Source organism: Rhinatrema bivittatum, chromosome 6 (genome assembly GCF_901001135.1).
Source record: "Rhinatrema bivittatum chromosome 6, aRhiBiv1.1, whole genome shotgun sequence".
Lineage (NCBI taxonomy): Eukaryota > Metazoa > Chordata > Amphibia > Gymnophiona > Rhinatrematidae > Rhinatrema > Rhinatrema bivittatum.
Window position 1 is genome coordinate 64,039,605 of NC_042620.1, and position 27,078 is coordinate 64,066,682.

The following is a 27,078-nucleotide window of genomic DNA, read 5'->3' on the forward strand; positions in this document are numbered from 1 at the left end:
CAAAATATTAATTCTTAAACTTCACAAGCTTTTCTGAATACATTAACATGGTGGCTATAGGCTCTACTATGTATAATTTCTTCCTTTCTTAGTTTAGGAGAATGGATATTTTTAAGGATCTAATACAATATACAGCACATGTTGTAAATGTTTATATACAAGAGATTTGTTCAACCATATATTTCTGTACCTATATTATACTGAAACAGCTACTAGCAAAAGTACATATGAAATGATGATCCAGGCCTTTTTTTCTTGCACTTTCAAACAGTTAAGGCCAGATGTACTAAAGGGTTTTCCCCAGTTTGTGTCTGTGGGAAAAATTCTTAGAATATCTGGCCCTCAGTGGTTCCTGGCTGAATTTCTGTTGGCATACAGTAAATAAACTAAAACTTCATAGCTGGACTGTGCAAGTAAATAGAAATGACTCTCCTAAAATAGTTTAAAATTTCACTAAAATTATTCAGCACATATGGATTCAATTACAGAGAAGCTCAATCCTTTAGCCTCTGAAAGCCTATCTCTAGCTGCAAAAGGTAAGTACTAAAGAAAAGAAAAGTAAGCAAACCATGTAGGTAAGATGTTATTTTCTTTGATTGTTTTCTGACCCAAAGATTATTTTCTGAAACACTAATTTTAATGTTAGCCAGATGTTACAAGCATGGTTCCCATAGATACGAAATAGGGAAACCCTTTAGTTTAGAATTTGCTAAACTGTCTCATTAACCACTCTGGCAGTTGGTTTTATAGGATACCCATGAAGCCCCTCTTCCAGTGATTATCCTGGAAAGCAAAGGTCACACAGAGTCCAGGCCTAACTCCACTAGCAGTCCCCCAGCCCCAGGGTCAGGATTCTTCTGCTAAGGAGGAGGAATGTTCCTCCAAGGCCCAAGATGTGGAGGTGACTCAATTTCTCTCCTGGGAAAGTTTCTCTTCACTGTATGTATACCAAGAATATATTCTGGAATCTCAGGTTGTATGTCCAAATCAAACTTTACTGCATATGTTCTTCAAAAACTTTTTGTGGCACTATGTATATTGGTTTATGACACAGCCAATTGATATCTCAGTTCTTCAACTTTCCTCTATCTGTGCAAGTGTCTTTCTATAGTTAGGCCACGGAAAACCCCTCCTCCAGGGCTTGGAAAAAGTAAGACTTACCAGATGGATGGTGTATCCTATTAATGAACAGAAATCCTTGCAAAACTGCAGATGTAAAAGGACATCAAACACTGCACTGGCTACAAAGTGAACCTCTTCTCACCAGGATGAAGACTCTGGGTGGGGGTCTCAAGAATCCAAAGCTCTTTCCCATAGTTCTTTTTTTCCAGATAACACACAGGAATTTTCAGAAGAAAGATCTGGGCAGCAGGGAACAATTAGCTCTTCCAATTTTCCCCACTCTAGAGCAGGAAAGGCGGCAGCAAAAATCTTACTCCAAAATCTAAAAAACCAAAGTCCTTAGGCCAATGACCAAAACTGGAATTCTCTTGCACAGACAGCTAACTACTGGCCCCCAACTACTGATTAAAAGCTGGAATGGGCAGACTCTATCCTACTTTGGCCACCCCAGGAAAGGGACTTCCCCATAATCCCAAGAACCAGGAGTCTTGCAAAGTCAGCATGGCTTTACCCAGGAGAAGTCTTGCATCACAAATCTGCTTCACTTTTTTGAAGGAGTTAATAAACATGTGGATAAAGGTGAACCGGTAGATGTAGTGTACTTGGATTTTCAGAAGGCGTTTGACAAAGTTCCTCATGAGAGGCTTCTAGGAAAAGTAAAAAGTCATGGGATAGGTGGCGATGTCCTTTCATGCATTAAAAACTGGCCAAAAGACAGGAAACAGAGAGGTAAATGGACAATTTTCTCAGTGGAAGGAAGTGGGCAGTGGAGTGCCTCAGGGTTCTGTATTGAGACCGTTACTTTTCAATATATTTATAAATGATCTGGAAAGAAATACGATGAGTGAGGTAATCAAATTTGCAGATGATTCAAAATTGTTCAGAGTAGCTAAATCACAAGCAGATTGTGATAAATTGTAGGAAGACCTTGTGAGACTGAAAAATTGGGCATCCAAATGGCAGATGAAATTTAATGTGGATAAGTACAAGATGATGCATATAGGGAAATATAACCCATGCTATAGTTACACAGTTAGGTTCCATATTAGGTGCTACTACCCAAGTAAGAGATCTAGGTGTCATAGTGGATAACACATTGAAATCATCGGGTCAGTGTGCTGCGGCAGTCAAAAAAGCAAACAGAATGTTGGGAATTATTAACAAGGGAATGGTGAATAAAATGTAAAATGTCATAATGCCTCTATATCACTCCATGGTGAGACCGCAACTTGAATACTGTGTACAATTCTGGTCGCCGCATCTAAAAAAAAGATATAGTTGCAATGGAGAAGGTACAGAGAAGGGCGACCAAAATGATAAGGGGAATGGAACAGCTCCCCTATGAGGAAAGACTAAAAAGGTTAGGACTTTTCAGTTTGGAGAAGAACCAGTTGAGGGGGGGATATGATAGAGGTGTTTAAAATCATGAGAGGTCTAGAATGGGTAAATGTGAATCGGTTATTTACTCTTTCAGATAATAGAAGGACTAGGGGGCATTCCATGAAGTTAGCAAGTAGCACATTTAAAACTAATCGGAGAAAGTTATTTTTCACTTAACGCAAATTAAACTCTGGAATTTGTTGCCAGAGGATGTGGTTAGTGCAGTTAGTATAGCTGTGTTTAAAAAAGGATTGGATAAGTTCTTGGAGGAGAAGTCCATTACCTGCTATTAATTAAGTTGACTTAGAAAATAGCCACTGCTATTACTAGCAACAGTAACATGGAATAGACTTAGTTTTTGGGTACTTGCCAGGTTCTTATAGCCTGGATTGGCAACTGTCGGAAACAGGATGCTGGACTTGATGGACCCTTGGTCTGACCCAGCATGGCATGTTCTTATGTTCTTATCTCCAAAAACTCAACAAAATTTCAAGAACTCAAAACTGGAGGTAACCCATCCAGACAGAGTGTGTACTGGAAAAGGTAAAGCCTCCTCTCTATCCTGGTTTACAGGATCTCTAAACCTTACAACTCAATACTTTCACTTCCACACTGATCCATGATGCAACCAGTTTTTAATCAGGCAGGTGGCAGGCTGCTTCAGCAATCTTAGGGGAAGTGCTATTCTGAAAACGATGTGCTCCTTCCTCTGCTATCTAAGGGGTCGAAATTAAGACCCACGTGCACGTCCATGTGTGCATGGTCCCTGGCTTGCACACATGGTCGCAGCTATTTTATAACACATGCGTGTCGGGGCACGCGTGATATGAAATATGCTATGTGCGGCGAATTTTAACATTCATGCGCGCATGGCTGAGTGGCTGGCCTCCTCCATGCGCGCGGGGGGGGGGGGGGGGGGATATTAAAAGGCCACACACAGCAACAGGGATAGGGCTTTCCCAGTTCCCTATACCCCTACCTAACCTTCCTACCCTTTCCCCTCTCTTCCCCGACTCCTAACCCCTTCCTAGCTACTTACGGTTTTTTTTGTTCAATTACTTACTGCTCCTCAGGAGCAGAAATAATCTCCCCATGCCGGCTGGCTGCCAGCACGTGCTTCCCCGGGACAGCGTCAAATGCACTTCGGCCAGCCCCTTTTCAAAGGCCTGTTATTTCAGCACATAACGGGGGTATGTGCCTGGCTGGGCCCTTCCGAAAATGCGTGCTGTGCACACAGGGCCTAGCCACGCGCGAAACCCCCCTAATTCATGTGCGCAGGGCTTTTAAAATGTACTTGTAAATTCTACACCTAGGATTGAGAACTAAGGACATATAGAGGTGATCCCAAAGGGTCAATACATTCATAATGAATATATTGTCAATGAAATAAAATTCCATATAATAGGCTTCCAGTATATACAAATGTATCTCAGGCATATTAATTGTGGATATTCTATGGGAAGCCCTGTTTTAATACAGGAGGCCTGTAGTTAAGATAGGTTATATATAATTCCAGGAAACCTAAATCAGGTCAATATGCATATTTATTTATTTATTTGCTTATTTAACAGTTCTAACGGTTTACAGTTCTAGCAATATTCACCATGGAGAACAACATACATTCATAACAATAAAATATATAAAAATAAATCATAAAAAGTAGTATAGTACTCAAGATTTTGTCATATGTTTGAAAAATACAGTTTTCTATATACTAGTTTTCCTCCCTATGTTATTTTTCTTCTGTTGATTTATTTATAAAAGATAGTAGTATGTCTTTTGTACAAGATGATTCAAATGCAAAATAAAGGTAATTCTTTTCTTTTTAACTTTCAGCAAGAATGGAAAACCTAATCGACCTAATATTTAAAGCGTGTTCAGCGCTATTTAGCCGAATAAGTGGGAATTATGCGGCTAAGTAGCAGCCACTGTATATGCACCTATGTTCAGCATCCCCTATATGGCTAAAAGTTACATGCAGAAAAAGTAGTCATCTATTGAGAGGACGGGAGCGGAGCAAGTTGGACATATAACTTATAAGCCTAACTACCGATATTCAGAGTTAGTGAATAAGTGTAGATCTAATTTTAGATGCCCTATAGAGCAGATTGCAACTTATCCAGTTAGATTTAACCAGCTAGGTATGTGCATAAATGCTTATATTCAGCGTCTTTGCCATGCCACTAATTTATATTGTAACTTAGCTAGATAAGTCAAATCCAGCTAAGATACTTAAACGGCCAGCAATGAATATCAGGCCCAATAGTTTTATAGAATTTAAAAAACTCTGAAAACTGCTGAAGTAATTAAACATAGCCTATTTAAAACAAAAAAAGCAAGGGTAAATGAAATGTTCTTTTCAGGTGGATAGCGCTAACATAAAGGTGAATTTTAAAAACCCAATGCGCACATCAATTAGGGGAAGCGAGAATATGTCGGGTTGGTGTGTGCAGAGCGTATTTTAAAAGCCGCTGGGATACGTGCGTAAATGCTGCTGCGTACACAAATAAAAAGTTTCCAAAAAGGGATGGGGTAGGGGCATAGTCTGGGTGAGGAATGAGCATTTATGCATGCACGCATGTATGTTATAAAATGACCGCATCCTTGGGCACAGACAAATGCACGTAAGTGGGGGGGATTTTAATAGACACGTGTGCCATTAGCAGTTTTCCCAGTTCGTTCCCAGTTCACATAAGTACAAGATAGGACTTCCAAACCCCTCTAGTTTAGTAGCCTCTCTTCTCCTCTGTTAGCCCCTTAAAACTCCACCAATCTATTTATCTTTATTTCAGGACTTACACATCATCCATAGCAGAAGTAAAGTTATGTGGCAGGGGACCCCAGCGCACACCCGTGTGCATAAGAATTTATACGCTAATTTGAAGTTCAATTCCAGGTTACCCATGCCCCGCCCAGACCACACCCATGGCCCTTTTTTGGAATTTTTCATTTGTTCACACAGTGGGAGATACGCGCATACTCACGCTGCCCTGACTTTTGCACTTATATTTATTTATTTATTTAATTTCTTTTACTATACTGATGCTCAAGACTAGGTCTTATCGTACCGGTTTACAATGTAACTGAGGGGAAACCAATTAACATCAAGGTAGAAAGTAAAGTTACATTAAACAGGGAGCGTAAAACCTGGGCAATGGAAGACAGTACAGAGTTTAAAGCCTTGGGGGGGTCAGGAGGGGGTCAAGAGCCCCCTCCTGATCCCCCCAAGGCTTGCCAATAATCCCTGGGGGTCCAGCGGGGGTCCGGGAGCGATTTCGTTGTCGGCTGCCAGTAATCAAAATGGCGCCGATAGCCTTTGCCCATAATATGTCACAGAGGCTTTTGGCGCCATTGGTCAGCTCCAGTCACATGACAGGAGCACAAGATGGCGCCGATGGCCATGTGGCAGGGGCTGACCAATGGCGCCGGTAGCCCCTGTGACATGGTAGTTCAGGCTATTCGGCACCATTTTGAGCAAGCCTGGCAATAGCGCACAACATGGGCACGAAGGATCAAATGGCACCCAGGACCCCGCTGGACCACCAGGGATGTTCGTAAGTCTTGGGGAGGGATCGGGATCGGCGGGGGGGGTGTTGTATTATAGTTTATTTAAATGTTTGGGGTGTTTTTTAATTTAAAAAAAAAATTTGTGCCCCTCTCCCCAGGCAAACCAGAAAAACGAAATTTCCCCAAAATTCGGGGAAAATTCTTTTTGGGTTTCGGGGCATCCGAAACCACAACGAATTAGGAAATTTCGTGTAATTTCCTAATTCGGGCGAAAAACGAACCACATCTCTAGTAAATAACTGATTCACATTTACCTGTTCTAGACCTCTCAAGATTTTAAATACCTCTATCATATCCCCCCTCAGCCGTCTCTTCTCCAAGCTGAAAAGTCCTAACCTCTTTAGTCTTTCCTCATAGGGGAGCCATTCCATTCCCTTTATCATTTTGGCCGCCCTTCTCTGTACCTTCTCAATCGCAACTATATCTTTTTTGAGATGTGGCAACCAGAATTGTACAGAGTATTCAAGGTGCGGTCTCACCATGGAGCGATACAGAGGCATTATGACATTTTCCGTTTTATTCACCATTCCCTTTCTAATAATTCCCAACATTCTGATTCTGTTTGCTTTTTTGACTGCTGTAGCACACTGAACCAACAATTTCAATGTGTTATCCACTATGACGCCTAGATCTCTTTCTTGGGTGGTAGCTCGGAGCTCCTAATGTGGAACCTAACATTGTGTAACTATAGCATGGGCTATTTTTCTCTATATGCATCACTTTTCACTTATCCACATTAAATTTCATCTGCCATTTGGATGCCCAATTTTTCAGTCTCACAAGATCTTCCTGCAATTTATCACAATCTGCTTATGTTTTAACAACTCTGAATAATTTTGTATCATCTGAAAATTTGATTACCTCACTCATCGTATTTCTTTCCAGATCATTTATAAATATATTGAAAAGTACAGGTCCCAATACAGATCCCTGAGGCACTCCATTGCCCTCTCCCTTCCACTGAGAAAAATTGTCCATTTAATCCTACTCTCTGTTTCCTGTCTTTTAGCCAGTTTGTAATCCACGAAAGGACATCACCACCTATGCCATGACTTTTTACTTTTCCTAGAAGCCTCTCATGAGAAACTTTGTCAAATGCCTTCTGAAAATCCAAATACACTACATCTATTGGTTCACCTTTATCTACATGTTTATTAACTCCTTCAAAAAAGTGAAGCATATTTGTGAGGCAAGACTTGCCTTGGGTAAAGCCATGCTGACTTTGTTCAATTAAACCATGTCTTTCTATATGTTCTGTGATTTTGATATTTAGAACAATTTCCACTATTTTTCCTGGCACTGAGGTCAGGCTAACTGGTCAGTAGTTTCCAGAATCGCCCCTGGAGCCCTTTTTAAATATGGGGTTAAATTAGCCACCCTCTAGTCTTCAGGTACAATGGATGATTTTAATGATAGGTTACAAATTTTTACTAATAGGTCTGAAATTTAATTTTTTAGTTCCTTCAGAACTCTGGGGTATATACCATCCAGTCCAATTGACTTACTACTCTTCAGTTTGTCAATCAGGCCTACCACATCTTCTTGGTTCACCGTGATTTGGTTCAGTCCATCTGAATCATTACCCATGAAAACTTTCTCCGGTATGGGTATCTCCCCAACATCCTCTTCAGTAAACACCGAAGCAAAGAAATTGTTTAATCTTTCCGAGATGGCGTTATCTTCTCTAAGTGTCCCTTAAACCCTCGATCATCTAACTGTCCAACTGACTCCCTCACAAGCTTTCTGTTTCGGATATATTTTAAAAAGTTTTTACTGTGAGTTTTTGCCTCTATGGCCAACTTCTTTTTAAATTCTCTCTTAGCCTGTCTTATCAGTGTCTTACATTTAACTTGCCAACGCTTATGCATTGTCCTATTTTCTTCTGTTGGATCCTTTTTCCAATTTTTGAATGAAGATCTTTTGGCTAAAATAGCTTCTTTCACCTCATCTTTTAACCATGCCGGTAATCGTTTTGCCTTCCTTCCACCTTGGATCATGTTTTTCATATCCATTCAATTTTAAATTGAATAAAATTTGTAATACAAAATACCCTCTCAAAATGCCCAAACTCTGCTTCATATTCTGATTCAACAACACACTTACCAAAAGGAAAAGCTGAGCCCTTGTAATAGAAAAAATTCAATTTCAAAATTCCTCAGGACTGGTACCATACAGGGTGAGAATCTTGGCTGCAAACTGGGCTATAAGGCACCAAATTATAATCATATACTAGTGCTATTTAAAAAACAATCAATACAGATTTTCTTATTGTGCAATCCACTAGTGGCATTTAAAAGCCTTTATTTTACATAACGTTCCTACATTTTTTGCCCTTAAAAGTGCTTGCCTTGTATGGAAAAGCCTGTTTCTGGGTATGCTGGTGATTTGGACATTAAAATATTTTAATTACTTAAAAATGCAATGCCATAACATTCTTTACTTTTAGGTAAAAAGAATATAATCTGAGTGAAGCTAGAAAACACTTCTGTATGATATGAAATAACTATAGCAGTGTATATAAATGTATCCTAAATAAAAGTTCCTTATTTGTAAAATTTTTATAATCTTGTTTGCTTATATTTTTCCCAGATTGAGGCAACATTGATTAAAAAATAGTATGGAGGTCTACTGATCATCTATTCTGCAGATATGACTGGTAAAACAGGCCATAATATTTTATAGTATAGCAGTAAGCCACAACAGAGATATATTTTCGGCTGAATTTTTAATCGGCCCTGCTCATAAAAAACGGGGGTTATGTGCGTGGTTGGGTCTTGCATGCACCTCGCGCATTTTCAAAGGGGCTCGGCCACGCGCATAACTCCCTTTATGAGCAGAAGTGCCAGGCCAAAGGAAACGGGCCGGGATGGAGGTGACTGATACAGCAGCCATTTGCCGCTGTGCCAGGGAAAGGACTGCCGGTGCGCGTAAGTTGCTACTGCTCCCACGGAGCAGTAAGCAACAAAGTTTTTTTAAAAAGGTAGAGAAAGGGTTTAGAGGGTGGAGATGAGAGGCGAGGAGAGGAGAGGAAAGGAGAGAGGAAGGGGAAGGGAGGTTAGGTAAGGGAATAGGGAAGTTTCCTCCCAATCCACTCCTTAATTGGAGCAGACTAGGAGGGAACTGGGAGATGCCCGATCTCGTCGCTGGGAAGCTCACGCACATGGATGCATGCGTGCTTCTTTTAAAATCTACCCCTTTGTGAGCACTAAAATATATCTAAGGTAGATTGTAAAGTATGAGGTCAGCGACTGGTGCATGTAAGGTATATTGTAAGAGCCTACATGTAAACCGTTGCGATGATATATAACTTAACAACGGTATAGAAAAGAATTTAAATAAATAAATAAAGATAAAAGCACAGTCCTCAGTGTCTTTATACTACAGTCATATCAAAAAGTCCCTGTGTACCTGTAGTACAGTAATTAAACTATTAAAATTATGAGTATGGATTATAAACAGGGAAGGGTGAAACCAAGATGGTCATTAAAAGTCACTGCACAATGCACATGTCAAAAAATCACATAAGCAAAACAACAAAGAGCACTCAGTGGGTTCTTGAAATCAAATCAAGAAACACAAAAGGCACCACCAATATTACTTAAAGATCGCTTCTGGCGTTCAAAACGAAACTCCAAAATGTAAATAAAAATTATTAATAAAGTAAGAGCCGCATCTGCAAGCCTGACAACGTGTTCAAACTCACCAGTTTGAACCGTCCGGTCTTTTCTTCATTTGCGGCTCCTACCCGGCTGTGAAGTCTGCTGTAATTGTTGCGGCTGTTAAGCCTAGAAAGAATTTTTAAAATAAATGACTATATCAATTGTCTTTGAATTAGCATAACCAGTATCGCAATGTCCCGTTTCTGTATGTAAACAATCTCCCCGACAACTGTTTTCCTCTTTGCTTTAAAGGTTTTGCACCCCTGACGAAGGTGCAAGTTGTGCAACGAAACACCGGCCATTGCGAAACACCGGCCATTGCGAAACACGGGACATTGCGATACTGGTTACGCTAATTCAAAGACAATTGATATAGTCATTTATTTAAAAAATTATTTTTAGGCTTAACATCCGCAACAATTACAGCAGACTTCACAGCCGGGTAGGAGCCGCAAATGAAGAAAAGACCGGACGGTTCAACCTGGTGAGTTTGAACACGTTGTTAGGCTTGCAGATGCGACTCTTACTTTATTAATAATTTTTATTTACATTTTGGAGTTTCGTTTTGCACGCCAGAAGCGATCTTTAAGTGATATTGGTGGTGCCTTTTGTGTTTCTTGAAAAAATCACATAAGCCATTTCCACCAAGAATGGGGCAGCTTTCTACAGTACATTTGGGATTCCCACAGGGCCACAGAGACTTTTCAGTCACCTAGTGTTATAACGAGGACAATTTTCAAAAGATGTTACCTGGCTAACTAAGCAGGGTAACTTTTATAGTTCAGGTTTACCAATGCTGAGAAGGGGCAGGGGATGTTGGGTGTGGTTGACAATAAGCAGGGATTTTATTTTGAAATTCCCATTCATCTGGGAGGAAACCAAGATAGCAGCATAAGGTTTCACTGGGATGAGAGCTCTAACTGAATTCTTATCAGAATTGTCTCAAAATGTATTTTCTGTAAGCAGCCAGTGAAAAAGAAGTAGAGAAAGCATGTAACTCTCAGAAACCTCTCTCCCCTCCTCACCTCTGCAGAGAATGATTTCCTTACCAGAGTTCTTGGATCTTTGGAGAGAGATGTTCCCATTCCAGATACCAATGGATGAATGCCAATCTTCAGGAGTGTGAAGTGTCTTTCAGTCCCTCCAACCACTGACTACCACTGAAAGAGAAGCAGCTTGAGTCATTGACAGAGCCACTAGCACCTGGAGATGACATTGCTGAGCAGTCCGAGGGTGGAGCCATTTACTTACATTCAGGAGCCCTTAGGACCTGCTGGGAGAGAATGCTAGGACCTGCTAGGGAGAGAATGAAAAATGGCCACTGTAAATGTCTAACTCATATAGATTGTGTTGGAAATGGAGTTCCTTTCTTTCTGATACAACTTTGGAACACTACTTGTGAAAAGTAACCAGAGGGAATCCAGCAATTCCATCTCCGGCCTAGCAAGTATTAAAATGGACTCACAGTAGATGTCCCTAGCCCTGACTGTAATAATTTTGATGAAGATAAACCTAAGTTCATCTCCAAGTTGTCCTGAAAATCTTTGCAGAGTCCTTAACTAGAAAAGTGAAAAACTGAACAGACACAGAGGCGTTCCTAGCCTCCACCTTTGTGGTCGCTTCAGTGAACACAGCCACAATGAATGTACAGGAGGAATTGTGTCTTTTTTATGGTAGCTGGCAAAGATCATGGGGGCTGAGAGAGACCTCATCCCCTCATTCCCCTCATTCAGTGATCCTTCATCACAAATCACAATGGGAGCTGCACTCCCATTCCTGCAGAATGTTGTGACATGAAGAAAGTAATAGACTGCTGGCCTGGAAGGTAAGCAGATTTGGAGGGGGAAATCCACACCTTCTCTGTACATTAAGAAGGCAAATCCATCAAAAGTAGAAAGCAACAAGGACAACACATCAGTACTTCATGTCCCTATGATGCCACCATCTTGCTCCACCCCAAGTCCCTTCAGGAGCACTTTTTAAAGATCAGGATTACATTGGCCACCCTCAAATCTTCAGGTGAATGGACAATTTTAATAATTGGTTTAAAATTACTAGTAATAGATCTGCAATTTCATGTTTTAGTTCTTTCAGAATTCTGCAGTATATATCATCAGGTCCAGGAGATATTTTACACATTGGTTTGTTAATCTACCTTATTTCATCTTCCAGGTTCATTGTGATTTATTTCAGTTTTTCTAAATCATCACTATTGAATACAGTTTCCAGCATGAGTATCTCTCCAATATCCTCTTTATTAAATAACGAAGCAAAGAATTCATTTAGGCTTTCTGCAGTGGCCTTATCTTCCCTAATTGCCCCTTTAACCTCTCAATCAACTAATGACCCAATTGACTCCCTCATAGGTTTCCTGCTTCAGGTATATTTTTAAACGTTTTTATTATAAGTTTTTGCCTCTATAGCCAGTTTCCTTTTAAATTTTCTTTTAGCCCACCATATCAATGTTTTCCATCTAACTTTCCAATGCTTATGCTTTTTCCTATTTTCTTCAGATGGATACTTACTCCAGTTTTTGAAAGAAGCTATTTTGGCTTAACCTTTTTACCATGCCAACAGTCATTTGGCCTTCCTTCCACTTTTTTTGAACTGGACTTCCAAATGATATTTTTAAACAATGACCCCACCTGACCTTTGTAGCTGCATATTTTGGGGCGATTTTAAGAGCCCTGCTCGCGTAAATCCGCCCGGATTTACGCGAGCAGGGCCTTGCACGCCGGTGCGCCTATGTTCCATAGGCCTACCGGCGCGCGCAGAGCCCCGGGACTCGCATAAGTCCCGGGGTTTTTCGAGGGGGGCGTGTCAGGGGCGTGTCGGGGGCGTGTCGGATCGGCGCGGCGCTTTGGGGGTGGGACGTGGCGTTTCGGGGGCGGGCACGGGGCATGGTTTCGGCCCGGGGCGGTCTGGGGGCGTGGCCGCACCCTCCGGAACCGCCCCCAGGTCCCGTCTCGGCGCGCTGGAGGCCCGCTGGCACGCGGGGATTTACTTCTCCCTCCGGGAGGCATAAATCCCCCGACAAAGGTAGGGGGGGTCTAGATAGGGCCGGGGGGGGTGGGTTAGATAGAGGAAGGGAGGGGAAGGTATGGGGAGGGCGAAAGCGAGTTCCCTCCGAGGCCGCTCCGATTTCGGAGCGGCCTCGGAGGGAACGGCGGCAGGCTGCGCGGCTCGGCGCGCGCCGGCTACACGAAATTGGCAGCCTTGCACACGCCGATCCAGGATTTTAGCGGATACGCGCGTATCTACTAAAATCCAGCGTACTTTTGTTTGCGCCTGATGCGCCAACAAAAGTACGCGAAGGCACGCTTTTTGAAAATCTACCCCTTTAGTTTTTTCCTATTTCCCCCATTTTATCAAAATCTCCCTTTTGAAAATTTAGTAATAGAGCTGTAGATTTACTTAATGTCCTCCCTCCAGTCAATTCAAATTTGATCATACTATAATCACTGTTACTGAGCAGCTCCACCACCATTACCTCTACCACCAAATCTGTCACAATCCGGCTATCTGGATAAGAGGATTCCCCCTACAGAAGCAGTACAGGGCTTTCTGCCAGAGAAGGGCAGAATCTGTTGCCTGACCAGCCACTTCTCATTTGGGTTGGACCCACAGATTCTAGTGGCTGGCAGGACTTTCCTGGAAGAGTATATGGCAGGATGTGGTCAGGCAAGCAGTGATCTTCACCTGAGCAACCACCTCCTTCTTGAGTTGGACCCATGAGTTCTGGTGGCTGACCAGACTTCTGGAGGAGGTGCACTGAGTCAGGAAAAGGTATTCACTGGAAAAGGGAGTGCACCAAGACAGGGAAATAAGTAGGCACAAGACAGGGCAAGACCAGAATAGAGTGTAGTGGCAAGGAACACACAAGAGAGCTAGGCCACTGGGAAGGCTGCACAAGACAAAAGGCAAGGGAACAAAGAACTACAGGGAATAGAAGACCACACAGGGAATAGAGCAAAAGTGTCACTGTGTATAGAGGTCCCATGAGAGGATTTGGAATTGGATCATGGTTGGCCTTCAGGGTCCAATGAGGTTTTTTCCATTTCACAAGTCTGTCAGCGCCTTGCTGGTTAGGGAGTGGGATACTTCTGAGACAGGCCTGAAGGTCAGTAGGGCCATGGGTAAGTTTTATATCCTTGCCAGAGGATGCGCTTGAGCTTCTGAAGGTTCCAAAAGTTGATGCATCTGTTTCATCAGTTACTAAGAAGACAACCATCCCAGTGGCCAGTTCTACAGCTTTGAAGGGCCTTCAGGATAGAAAGCTGGAGATGCACCTCAAGAAGATTTTTGAGGTGTCTGCCCTTGGTGTTCAAGCTGCTATGTATAGCAGTTTTATGTTGAGCTCCTCAGAAAACCAAGACACCCTGCTATATGATTGACTGACTGTGGCTGAATGGATTGAGACAAGTGGAGAGATGGAAGGTAGCAGTATAAAATGGAATAATTGAGAGGTAAAATAAAAGTTACAGAAAAAATAGACTAGCGCAGTCATAACTATAACCATAACAGATATGAAAATATGAAAAATATAACCTAACAAAATCATCAAATATGACAAAACAGAAAAATAAAATAAAATACATAATCATACTTAATGTGAAAATCCCAAGAAAAATGACATACATAAAATCAAACATGAACTCTTGAAATGCTCTTCAGCGTTGAGTGACCAGTCAAAAAATTATTTTCTCGCATCTTGGCAAAGAGATAAGTCTTCAGTTTTGGTTCTTTGAAAATAATGAAAAGGTTTCAGCAATGTTGAAAGACTATTGCATAGACTTAATTTGCATCTCAGACACATGGTGGAAAGCGTATAACCAATGGGGTAGTGCTATACCAGGGTACAAATTATATCACAATGATAGAGAGGAACATCTTGGTAGTGGGGTGGCGCTTTATGTCTGGTATTACATGGAGTCCAATAGGATAAAACATCCTGCATGAGAGTAAATGCACAATTGAATCTTTATGGGTAGACATTATTTGTGGGTTGGAGAAGAGTATGATGATAAGTGTATACTACCATCCACCTGGCCTAGATAGTGAGATGGATAGTGAAATGCTAAGAGAAATTAGGGAAGCTAACCAATTGGTAATGCAGTAATAATGGGAGATTTCAATTACCCCAATATTGACTGGGAAAGTGAAACATCAGGACAAGCTAGAGAGAGAAAATTCATGGATGGAATAAATAATAGTTTTATAGAGCAATTGGTTCAGGACCCTTCGAGAGAGGGAGCAATTTTAGATCAAATTCTCAGTGGAGCACAGAATTTGGTAAGAGAGTAACTGTGGTGGGACTGCTTGGCAATAGTGATCATAATATGATCAAATTTGAATTAATGACTGGAAGGGGGGACAGTAAGTAAATCCATGGCTCTAGCACTAAACTTTCAAAAGGGAAACTGATAAAATGAGAAAGCATGGCTATAAAGTGAGGTGAAAGAGGCTATTTTAGCCAAAATATCATCATTCAAAAATTGGAAGAAGGATCCATCAGAAGAAAATAGGATAAAGCATAAGCATTTGCAAGTTAAATGTAAGACATTGATAAGACAGGCTAAGAGAGAATTTGAAAAAGAGTTGGCCATAGAATTCAAAAACTCACAATAAAAACATTTTAAAATATATGCGAAGCAGCCTGTGAGGGAATCATTTAGACCGTTAGATGATCAAGGGGTTAAAGGGGCACTTAGAGAAGGTAGGGCCATTGTGGAAAGATTAAACAATTTCTTTGCTTCGGTATTTACTGAAGAGGATGTTGGGGAGATACCCGTTCTGGAGAAGGTTTTCAAGGGTAATGTTTCAGATGAACTGAACCAAATCACGGTGAACCTGGAAGATGTGGTAGGCTAGATTGACAAATTGAAGAGTAGTAAATCACCTCGACCAGATGGCATACACCACAGGGCTCAGAAAGAACTAAAAAATGAAATTTCAGACCTATTTCAATTAATATGTAACCTATCATTAAAATCATCTGTTGTACCTGATTGGAAGAAGGCCAATGTAACCCAAATACTTAAAAAGGGCTCCAGAATTGATCCGGGAGCTTGACTTCAGTGCCAGAAAAAATTGTGGAAACTGTTATAAAGAATAAAATCATAACATTTAGATAGACATGGTTTAATGGGACACAGCCATCATGGATTTACCCAAGGGAAGTCTTGCCTCACAAATCTCCTGTATTTTTATGAAGGGGTGACTAAACATGTGGACAAAGGTGAACCAGTAGATGTGTTGTTTTTGGATTTTCAGAAGGTGTTTGACAAAGTCCAGCGTGATAGGTTTCTAAGAAAACTAAAAAGTCATGGGATAGGAGGTGATGTCCTTTTGTGGATTGTAAACTGGTTAAAAGACAGGAAACAGAGAGAAGGATTAAATGGTCAGTTTACACAGTGGAAAAAGGTGTATAGTACAGTGCCTCAGAGATCTGTACTTGGACTGGTGCTTTGTAATATATTTATAAATAATCTGGAAGGTGTATGATAAGTGAGGTGATCAACTTTGTGGATGACACAAAATTATGCAGAGTAGTTTAATCTCAAGTGAATTGTGATAAATTGCAGGAGGACCTTGGAAGATTGGAAGATTGGGCTTCCAAATGGCAGATGAAATTTAACATGGACAAGTGCAATGTGATGCATATAGGGAAAAGTAACCCTTGTTGAAGTTACCTAATGTTAGGTTGTATCTTAGGAGCTGCTATCTAAGCATCATAGTGGATAATATATTGAAATCTTCAGCTCAGTGTGCTGTGGTGATCAAAAAATGCAAACAATGTTAGGAATTACTAGAAAGGGAATGGCAAATAAAAGGATGGATATCATAATGCCTCCATGGTGAGACGACTATTTGAATAATGTGTGCAGTTCTGGTCGCCTCATCTAAAAAAGGATATAGTTGCACTGGAGAAAGTGCAGAGAAGGGTGACCAAAATAAGGGGCATGGAACGGCTGCCCTATGAGGAAAGGCTAAGGAAGTTAGGGCTGTTCAGTTTGGAGAAGAGACAACTGAGGGGGGGATGTGATAGAGGTCTACAAAATTATGAAAGAACTTGAACAAGTTATTGTGCATCGGTTATTTACTCTCTCAGATAATAGGATGGGGGGCACTCTATGAAGTTAGCAAGTAGCTCATTTAAAACAAATCAAAGATTTATTTTTTTTTTCACTCAGCACATAGTTAAGCTCTGGAATTCATTGCCAGAGGATGTGGTTACAGCAGTTAATGTAACTGGCTTTAAAAAAGTTTGGATAAGTTCCTAGAGGAAGTAATCCATAAACTGCAATTAATTAATAAGCAATAGTAGCTTGAGATCTATTTAATGTTTGGGTACTTGCCACGTACTTGTGACTTGGATTGTCCACTGCTGGAAACAGGCTTGATGGGACCCTTGGTCTGATCCAGTATGGCATATCTTATGTAAATAAAACATATACCATGTAAACCCAGGTAAATACAAGAGGGAAAGGACAATAAACTTTCCTAATTTAACAAAAGGTATACAGCAACAACAAAATACATTTTAGTCTTGTCTAGGGGGATGCACAGCCCTAGATGTTTCTCTAATACAGGAGGATAAAACTATTTATACTTTACCCCTTGCTTCTACCCACCAGATTTGTCTTTAATAAAGGTATTAAGATGTAGTGGGTCAGTCAGTAAAAATAAAATTATTCTCATTATACGCGACTAGACATTTGCAAGGATATTTAAGAAAAAATGTAGCTCCCAAAGTAAGAATCCTGTTTCAACTGTAAACATTTTCTACGATTTTGCATAGCTTTGGTACATCCAAAAAACATAAACCTGCTGACCACAGAACAGTCTTCTCATAACAGAATTTAAAAAAAAAACAGATCTTTGTCCTGCTGTAATGCAAAGGTAACTAAAAGGGTAGGTCTAGAAGTAATGTCGTCATAAAGGACTCAAGAAATGCAGGAAGAGAGGGACTCTGCACACTAAGTGGGTCCATTCCCCCTTCAGAGGAAATAAATCTTACTCTTAGGAAGGTAATATATTTGTGATAAAGTGGAACAGTGATCTGAAGGAATAGACAAAACTTCCAATAAGTATTTCTTAAACAGTTCAGTTGCAGACAAAGGCCTGGACATTGGGAAATTTAAAAATCTCAAGTTCTTATTTCTCACACTTTCTATATTTTCAATCTGAGAATGTAATCAGGTAATCTATAATGTAGGCACCCTCCACACCTTGAAGAGTAATTATTAAGAATTAACATTAAGTAGGGAGTTGTCTAACTCATTCAAGCATTGCTCTTGCTCATCTAGTTTAACCCTAGTGTAAGCGGTGATCGGAGATCTTACTCAAATGCTGGACTGTCACAGATAAAGATCTATCTAATTTGGATACTATGGACCAAACATCCATCAGAGTTGCATTAATTGGACTCAAGATGTCTCCTGTTTCAGAAGGGTGGACAAATATTAATAAGAAAGGTGCCCACCTTGCTATAAAATTTCCCTCAGATGGCCTAATAAGTTCTCCCCCTTCAGTCAATATATCAAAGGTTCTAATTGAGAGCCAATGTCCAACTCAGAAGATGTGACAGACAGAACCTCTTCTGTTTGAATCTCAGAACCACTTCATCTACTAAGAGTGCTAATTCCTCCAGGCATCTTAGTGGCATTACTTGAGAAGTCTCTGAGGATTGAGGTAGGGGTAAACTTATACATGGACTTAATAAAGCACCGGAATCCATTGACAATCCATTTTCAGTTTTTATACTGGTATTAAACAACTTCTGGACTACATGATCCATCGGGCTTCTGGTCACCACTGAGGATAGTGTACTGGTCTTTCCCTTTCTCTTTCTGCCATTTAGACTCTCTCCCAAGGGAAAAAAACAGGCATAAGGGGTGCGCCACTTTGATGTGTGGCTTTGGCAGCGTGTTGGCACGCTGCTGCTTCACTGATTTTAAAGGAAGCCGGAGTCGCAGTCAGATGATGTCACTACACACAGTCCTAGATGGGTGGGGGGTATCCACTAGAGATGTGTGGGGTGGGGGTAGTATCCACTAGAGATGTGAATCGGAACCGGAATCGGTTTGGATTCCGGTTCGGATTCACATGTGGTTTTTTTTTTCATTGGGCCCGATCGCGGGCGACCTCCTGCACTCGGACCGTCAGCTGCCAGTATTCAAAATGGCGCCAATAGCCTTTGCCCTTACTATGTCACAGGGGCTACCGGTGCCATTGGTCAGCCTCTGTCACATGGTAGGAGCACAAGATGGCGCCGGCCATCCAGTGTTCCTACCATGTGACAGGGTCCGGTCAATAGCACGGATACCCTGTCACATGTTAAGGGCAAAGGGCCATTGGCGCCATTTTGATTAGTGGCAGCCGACGGCCTGGGAGCAGGAGATCGCTCCAGGGACCCCCACTGGACCACCAGGTACGTGTAAAAAGTTTTTGGGAGGTCAGGAGGGTGGGGAAGCTAAGGGATTAGTTTTAAAGGGTCAGGGTGGGTTTAGGGGTTATTTTTGTGTGTCGTTTTTCCCGCCCTCCCCCAAAACGATAAGAGAACCCCCACGATCAATATCGTGGGGTTTTCCTATTGTTTGGGGAGCCCCCAATTTCTGACGATTTTGAAAATATCGTTTGATATTTTCAATCGTCCGAAGCCCGATTCACATCCCTATTATCCACCACCCTGATCTCACTGGCTCTCTTCCTTGGTTGGCATCCCCTGTCTCAGCCACTGCTGCATTGATTTTAAAGGGGCAGGAGTCAGTCAGATAATGTTGCTGCACAAACACTCTGACAGGCAAGGACGAGGAAGGAAAGTCACCATCATCCTGATCTCACCAGCTCTCCTCGGCTGGCATCCTCCTTTATTCATTTAAAATTATTTTTATCCTGTGCCCTCTAAGGTTTGGGGCAGGTAACAGGAGTACAAGCATAAAATACAGGCATAAATGCAAGCATAAATACATGCAAGGTACAAAGCAACGGCAAGACCTAATAATGACAGACTGAAACAAAAAATAAAACAAGACAAAAGCTACAGTCAATGATTGATCCAACCATGTGTACCAATTAAAATATGATGGATTTAACACTAGTGAGAATAGACGTGCAAGAGAAGCCTGAATCAGGTGTTTTAGAGGAAAAAGGAAGCCTCAGGACATGTTTAGCAAGAAGGTATTGATAAAAAGATAGGGCCTGATTTTAAAAAGCATTTACTCGAGTAAAAACCAGGTTTACTGGAGTAAATTCACTTTACTTGAGTAGGGGGTAATTTTCAAAGGAGTTACGCGCATAAATGTAACTACTATTGTAGCAATTTTCAAAAGCCATTTACTCACGTAAAGTGCACTTATGCGAATAAATCCTATGGACGATTCAATGGCATATATTGTAGCAATTTTCAAAAGCCCACTTACTCGAGTAAAGTGCATTTACATGCGTAAAACCCAGATTTACGCATGTAAATGCTTTTTAAAATCTGGCCCATAGGTTTTTAGGGCAACATTGAACTTTCCTAGAGGAAAAATCCATAAACTGCTATTAATTAATAAGCAATAGTAGCTTGAGATGTATTTAATGTTTGGGTACTTGTGGTAATGTCTGGGTACTTGTGACTTGGATTGGCCACTGTTGAAAACAGGATACTGGGCTTGATGGATCCTTGGTCTGACCCAGTATGGCATTTTCTTATGAGACCCACAGGGAGAAGGAGGGATACTGAGAGGACTCCAAAAAACAGAAGGGTCATGAGAGCATAAGGGTCACTGTGAGCCTGCTCTGGATCCCTTCCCCCTTGGAAAAAAAAAAACCACTGCTGCCCAAAAACAAAGCTTTCCAGGTATGCATTATACCCCAGACCCCTGCTCCCTCTTATCCCATCCTTGGTTTGAAATCTGGCAGGAGAGATCCCCAGTCACTCTGCCCTGTTGCTTCTATTATTTTCAAAATGGGGCCAGTCATTGTGCTCTATGGCAAGTTTGTGCAATACGGCTCGTGAATGGCAGAATCTGCCATTTAGCAAAATGGTACCTGCTTCAGGTCAGCTGGCATCATGATAAAAAATTATAGCCTGGTAGAAGCTACTAGGGACCTCTGCTGCCCCATTTAAACCTGTAGATGGGGTATGGTTGGGTCTGGAGGTTGGTGCCAACCCAGGGGGCCTTGATTTTGGTTCATACCAGGTTATTTATGAAGGGGGGAGGTCCTTGAGCTGGTTGCATCAGCAATTGTTTTGGGTTTTTTTTCTAAATATTCTATGTACATTCCTAGACAGGAGTCAGAGAGGGGGGAGTTGGCTGGAGAAAGGAAGGAAAAGAAAGAGTGTGGGAAGGAAGAAAAAAGGGATTGGGGGAGAGGGACAGAGACAAGGACAGGGGGAAAGTTGGTTGATCCCTCTGCAACCAAAAAGGCATTCCGCTGCTCATCTCTTGGATTTCTCCTCAAATGTTCCGCCTTCAGCTGGCAGGATTCCCTAGCATAGAAGTCATCATCATTCCTCATTCTCAGGGATCATGCAGATCACCTCCATGATATGCCTGATCCCAGCCAGCCCCATCAGACAGGGGTCATGAACCAGAATCTTCTGTGCCTCATTGAGGAACATTGTGATCCGAGTCATTGGGCAAAGCCATATATCTTAATCCAAGCCTACTCCAGGTTATACTAATATCTTTACTCCGGCTCCATGTCATACACACCCTTGGATGTTTTATTGTTTAATGTGAAATGCTCTGTAAAGGTTTCAGTTCCTTTTACAATTAATATTAAAAATATATTCCAGCAATGCAGGCAATACCACCTCATAATTCTTGTATGAACAGAGTCATGTATACTTAAGGAATCAGGAGCACAGGATATCTGTCTGAAATAGTATTATTTACAATTTAAAATGTTTAAGAAATGACAAATTTAGTGCTAACAGTGCTCCCTCTCCTCTGCTACTCGAGCGTTTTATCCAGGGTATTCTTGCACTAATCTAGCAGGCATATTTTATGAAATTATGCTTACTAGTTGCAAACTGCCTAGACTCATGGAAAATTATTCTTATTAAAAGGTTTTCTTTGTAGTTTTTCTGTAAAACGAACAGCTGGACTCTTTCATGTTTGTTTGCAATAAACGTACAATATTTGTCTTATAAACACTTTATAAGAATGTTATTACTTCAAACTTGGGTGTTTATTTTCCATTTTGGTGTGTTTAAAACATTTTTGTTGGGTTCCATACTACAGATTCATTTTTTTTTTTTTAAACAGAAAAGAATTAACAAAAGGCCACAAATGTTTGGGATGCAAAACATTATGTTTCTCCTAAACTGTCAATTTTTATTAACTGTTCATTGCTGTTTCTTCTGTGCCAGATTTTATAATGTACTTTGCAGCAAATACAATGGGCTGACTTGGTAAAGGTCACAAAACCAGTTTAGTGTGCATGATAAATAACATGCCATGCACTAAAGCTTTAACGTGCACATTAACATGCCCGCTAATGCTTTAGCAAGTGGGCTGTAAACTTTAACAATAAGGGCATGCTAATAAAGATGCAACTGAACGCATGACATGTTCAAACAAATTTTCACTCACTTCAGTAAACCAAATGCTAATTAGCAACCTTCCACTATGGTAAAACAATTATGTACCCACTCTTTGCCAGAACCAGATGTTCTAGCATGGAGTGCTATGGAGCGCACATGCTATATTTATTTATTTATTTCATTTATTTAAAAGCGTTTCTTGCCCATTACTCCAACAATCATGGCGAGTTACAAACTAAACATACATAAAAATAAACGTACAGTACAATAGCAAAACAAATACACATTAAATATGAAAATGCTAACTTGATCAGCTTAATTGAGTATCCTCACATTGCTCAGAAAGGGCTCTCGGTCATACAGTCTGATGGCGCTGCACTGCTAATTGGAAAATGCTTGTTCAAATAGACATCTACTGGCCAGAGGCTGTTTGCGGGGGAAATGGAGGTGTTTTGATACCTGCAGCAAGCAGGAAAAGAAGACAGGGAAAGAAAGGAGGAAGAGGAGGAAGAGAAAAGGAGGAGCAGGAGAGAAAAGAAAGAGAGAGAGACAGAAGAGGAAATCAAGATGATAGCCACAGATTTTGAGGCCCAGGGCAACCTACTGCTAGCAACAATGCCACCATCTCCCTCTCAAATGCGAGCTCTGACTATATACATTCCACCTGCTCTTTCTAACTTCTCAAGTTATCATGGGGTGGAAGAAGGAGGCAAGGGCTGCCACTCGGCTCAGTCAGTACTGGCTTGGGAGGATTAAGAGAATGGATAGCTAATGGTGTGAGGCCTAGAATTTAGCAGCCTAGCATGTGGCATGTGGCAGGATCCTAAACACCCAAGGAGAATGGCAAAGACCAAGAGAGGACATGCATCCTCCCTTCCCTTGCAGCTCTCCAAGTTTCACATCCTACTCCTCTTTTATCTGCCCTTCATCACTGCTGAGAGAAGGAGCAATGTATAAAACTGATCCTTTTTTCTAACATACAAATTTACTCAATAAAATCAAAGTCTCAATTAGTTCCAAAAAGCATATTTGTATTAAGAAAGCATATAGGGGTAGATTTTCAAAGGGTTGCGCGCATAAGATACGCGTGCAACCCCCAAAAACCTACCCCTGCCTCCCCTTGCGCGCGCCCAGCCTATCTTGCATAGGCTCGGCAGCACGCACAAGCCCCGGGAAGCACGTATGTCCCGGGGCTTGCAAAAAGGGGCGGGGCATGGGCCTTCTGGGGGCGGGGCCTGAGCCTCTAGGCACAACGGCCATTTGCTGCTGTGCCCGGGATCGTGGGTCGGCCATCGCACATAACTTCTTCAACAAAGGTAAGGGGGGGCTTCTAGGTAGGGCTGGGAGGTGGGTTAGGGAGGGGAAGGTGTGGGGAGGCGGAAGGAAAGTTCCCTCCCAGGCCGCTCCGAATTTGGAGTGGCCTCGGAGAGAATGGAGGCAGGCTGTGCGGCTCGGCGCGCGCAAGTTGCACAATTGTGCAACCCTTGCGCGCGCCGACCCTGGATTTTATAGCATGCGCGTGGCTGCATGCGCATGTTATAAAATCAGGCGTAGATTTGTTCGCGCCGGGTTGCGTGAACAAATCTGTGCCTGCGCGCAGGTTTTAAATTCTGCCCCATACTGTACCAACACATGTTATATACAGCACAAACTAACCCACCAATTGCTCTCCCGTCCCTGCACACAGCTCTGACAGCAAAAACAGATACTTGCCTCTTTTTTATATATTTTGGAAAAGAGGGTGAGGAATTGGAAGAAACAAAGCACTGCATATGCACAAATAGCTCACAGAGAGCAAATAGGGGTAGATTTTCAAAGGGTTATGCGCGTAACTCTGAAAACTTGCCCCTACGTGCGCCAAGCTTATTTTGCATAGGCTCGGTGGCGCGTGCAAAACCCTGGACGCGCGTATGTCCCGGGGCTTTGAAAAAGGGGTGGGAAGGGGGCGGGGTCATGGGTGTGGTGCCGATCCAGGGGCGGTCCCGAGTCCTCCAGCAGCCAGCAGGCGCGTGCAAGATACATATGCAAGAGGCAGGCGTAAAAAATAAAATAAGGTAGGAGGGGATTTAGGTAGGGCTGGGGGGTGGGTTAGATAGGGGAAGGGAGGGGAAGGTGGGGGGAGGGAACGGGAAAAGCCATCGGGGCTCCTCTAGTGTGTACCCCCTTGCGTGCGCCAACCCCAGATTTTATAACATGCACGTGGCAGCGTGCGTATGTTATAAAATCAGGTGTACATTTGTGTGCGCCGGGTTGCACGCATAGGATTAAAAATCTGCCCCATAGTGTGGTGCCCAATAGTTACTACCACACAGCCATAGTTTTTCCTGTTACCGTGCACAATGATCTTTTGGCATGAATGTAAAAATATGACATCTTTTTCTTAGTGACAATGTATGCTGCAAATCTTTATCTTAGGGAAACGCACATTAAATATGAAGTTTTTGTGCATGCTAAAAATTAGCACCTCCATGCTAACATTTTGTGTGAACTTAAGTGAATTGACCCCAGTTTGTGTTAAATACCCACACATTCATGTTCACATCTATTTTCTTATCAGTCCTGTTATCAGGCAGCTTTATGTTGACAGGTTTGCAAATACGTCAGACTCTTGGTGACATTATAAAATCCAGTTATATAAAATAAATACTAACCGTTAAGATCTCAGATAAATATTTTAAGGCACTAATAATGAAGAAAAGTCAATAGCAAAACAGGTGATTCACATGCTTAACAATACCAGAAAATAAATCAGCTGTTTTCAAAAGCTAAATATTGTAAAACTCCAGTAATAATGAATTGATCCTACTCACTGGAAAGTGAAGCCTTCCTTATAACCCATGCTTTTGACCATGACTTTCGCCATCTTCCATAGATAAACCAGTATGTGGTAATGTCTTTCCTATGGCATCTGTAGAATGAGGCTTTAATGCTTTAGTAAATCATCCTGGTCAGATAAAAATGTCTCTCTGTATCGAGTGGTTAAATATACAGAGTGTGCAATTCAAGCTAGAGAGAGGCCAAACTTTTGCAATTGTTGATTGCTATCCGTGTTCCTAAATTTACAATACAAAAGAGGATTGCCATCCAGGATCAGATTAATTTAATTCTAAAAATTTCAAATCCATATGGTATTTTTTTCAGTGTAGAATCACAATTCAATTAAGTTATGCTCTCAAGAAAACCCAGGATAATGTTATAGGATGTAGTATGATCCTAGACAACAAAAAAAAAAAAAAAAAATTGACAATCCCCTCCCCACCCAAATTCAGGATATTCCTAACAATATATGCTCAGATTAGTTCAGGCTCTTAGCAAATGGCATGAAGTACAGCAGTAATAAACAATTTTTGTAAGTTATATTTTTCTTCTTATTTGCAGGATTGTTGCCAAAGCTTCAGTGAATCTCATGTCAACGCAAAGCTTAGGAATTGTATTCGGACCTACCCTTCTTAGGTCAGAGAATGAATCTGGGAACATAGCAGTGCACATGATCTACCAAAACCAGATAGCCGAATTGATGCTAATGGAATATGACGAAATCTTCAGCTCTGGGGAAGATTGATGGATGGCATCTATGGTCTAAACATCTTTCTCATTGATTAACATTTTTGTAGTTGCACTTTTCAGAGGGTGGGAGAGGGGATTGTTTTCTAACAAATGTGCTTTTATTTTTAAAATAATCAGTCTCATTTCTAGAATGCCATGATGTTGTTGGGCCTAGGGATACAATTACATTTAAAGATTTGCAAGTCAAAATGTGCCACATATCTAAGGCCTAGATTCATCAGTCTCAGTGGAATGATGAGCTGCCGCAGATAAAGGGGTCGGGGGAAAAAAAAAGGGGCGGAAGGGCGCTAGTGTGCGGTGTGGTTTCGCCTGCCGCGATGCGGCCGTGCCGCACACTATCGCCTCCATAGCGCCATGCTAAAAGGTGGTGCTATTTCCCGCGCTACTGCTGGTGGTAATGTCCAAAACATTATCGCCAGCAGTGGTGCCTCCACCCCATTTCCCTAAACCCCTCCCAAACTCCTCCCTAACTTCACTCTTTCCCCTAATTTTTATTTTACCACCGCGATAAGCTCATTATCACATGCATTAGGGCCTAATGCACACGATAATGGGCTATCTCACCTTGGAAAATGACCCTGTAAAATTGGAAGCATTCACATGATTTTGAAAATCAAACAGAGAGTTTTTCGAAATAAAAATTCTTCTGCCTTCTGATTCATTGAGGTTTGCACATATTTGTTCAAAATAAAATGCTAATGAGTGAAAGTTAACAAATGCAATAGTTGAGTCCTAGTTTTATAAATTAGCAGATACTTGTACATCATAGTAATAAATATAGTTTGTCAAAGAGTACCAACTACAATTTTTAGCTTGACTCATTGGTGAGTTTAAGGCAAAATGCTGTCCCTTGAATTAGCTAGAATTGATTCTATGAGAAGCACCAAAATAAAACTGTTTGGCAATATTAATTGATAAAAGTTTATATAAGTTAATATAACTTTTCTCCAAAGTTAAAAAAATGTGAAAAGATGTTATTTTGCACAGCGAGGGGTTGATTTTCAAAGGGTTACGGTCGTAATATACGTGTAATATACGCGTGTAACCCTTTAAAACCTACCCCTGTGTGCGCCAAGACTATTTTGCATAGGCTCGGTGGTGCATATGGGGTGGGGCGGCAGTCCGGGGGCAGTCCTGAGTCCTCCCGCACAATGGCTGTGCCGGGGGTTGGCGCGCTGGCACTTGGCCGGCGCGCGCAAGTTACGCCTGCAATAAAGGTAGGGGGGGGATTTAGATAGGGCGGGG

The 27,078-nt window shown here is 41.6% G+C and overlaps 1 protein-coding gene across 1 annotated transcript in view; it reads left to right on the top strand.

Annotated features, from left to right (window-relative positions):
• ARHGAP15 (Rho GTPase activating protein 15) overlaps positions 1–26,848 on the top strand; it is a 1,536,288-nt gene extending 1,509,440 nt beyond the window's left edge. The window contains exon 15 of the mRNA XM_029605409.1: positions 25,645–26,848. Within this exon, the coding sequence (XP_029461269.1) occupies positions 25,645–25,828 (184 nt within the window). The 3' untranslated portion in view covers positions 25,829–26,848. The remainder of the gene's footprint in view (positions 1–25,644) is intronic.
• The last annotated feature ends 230 nt before the right edge of the window (positions 26,849–27,078 follow it).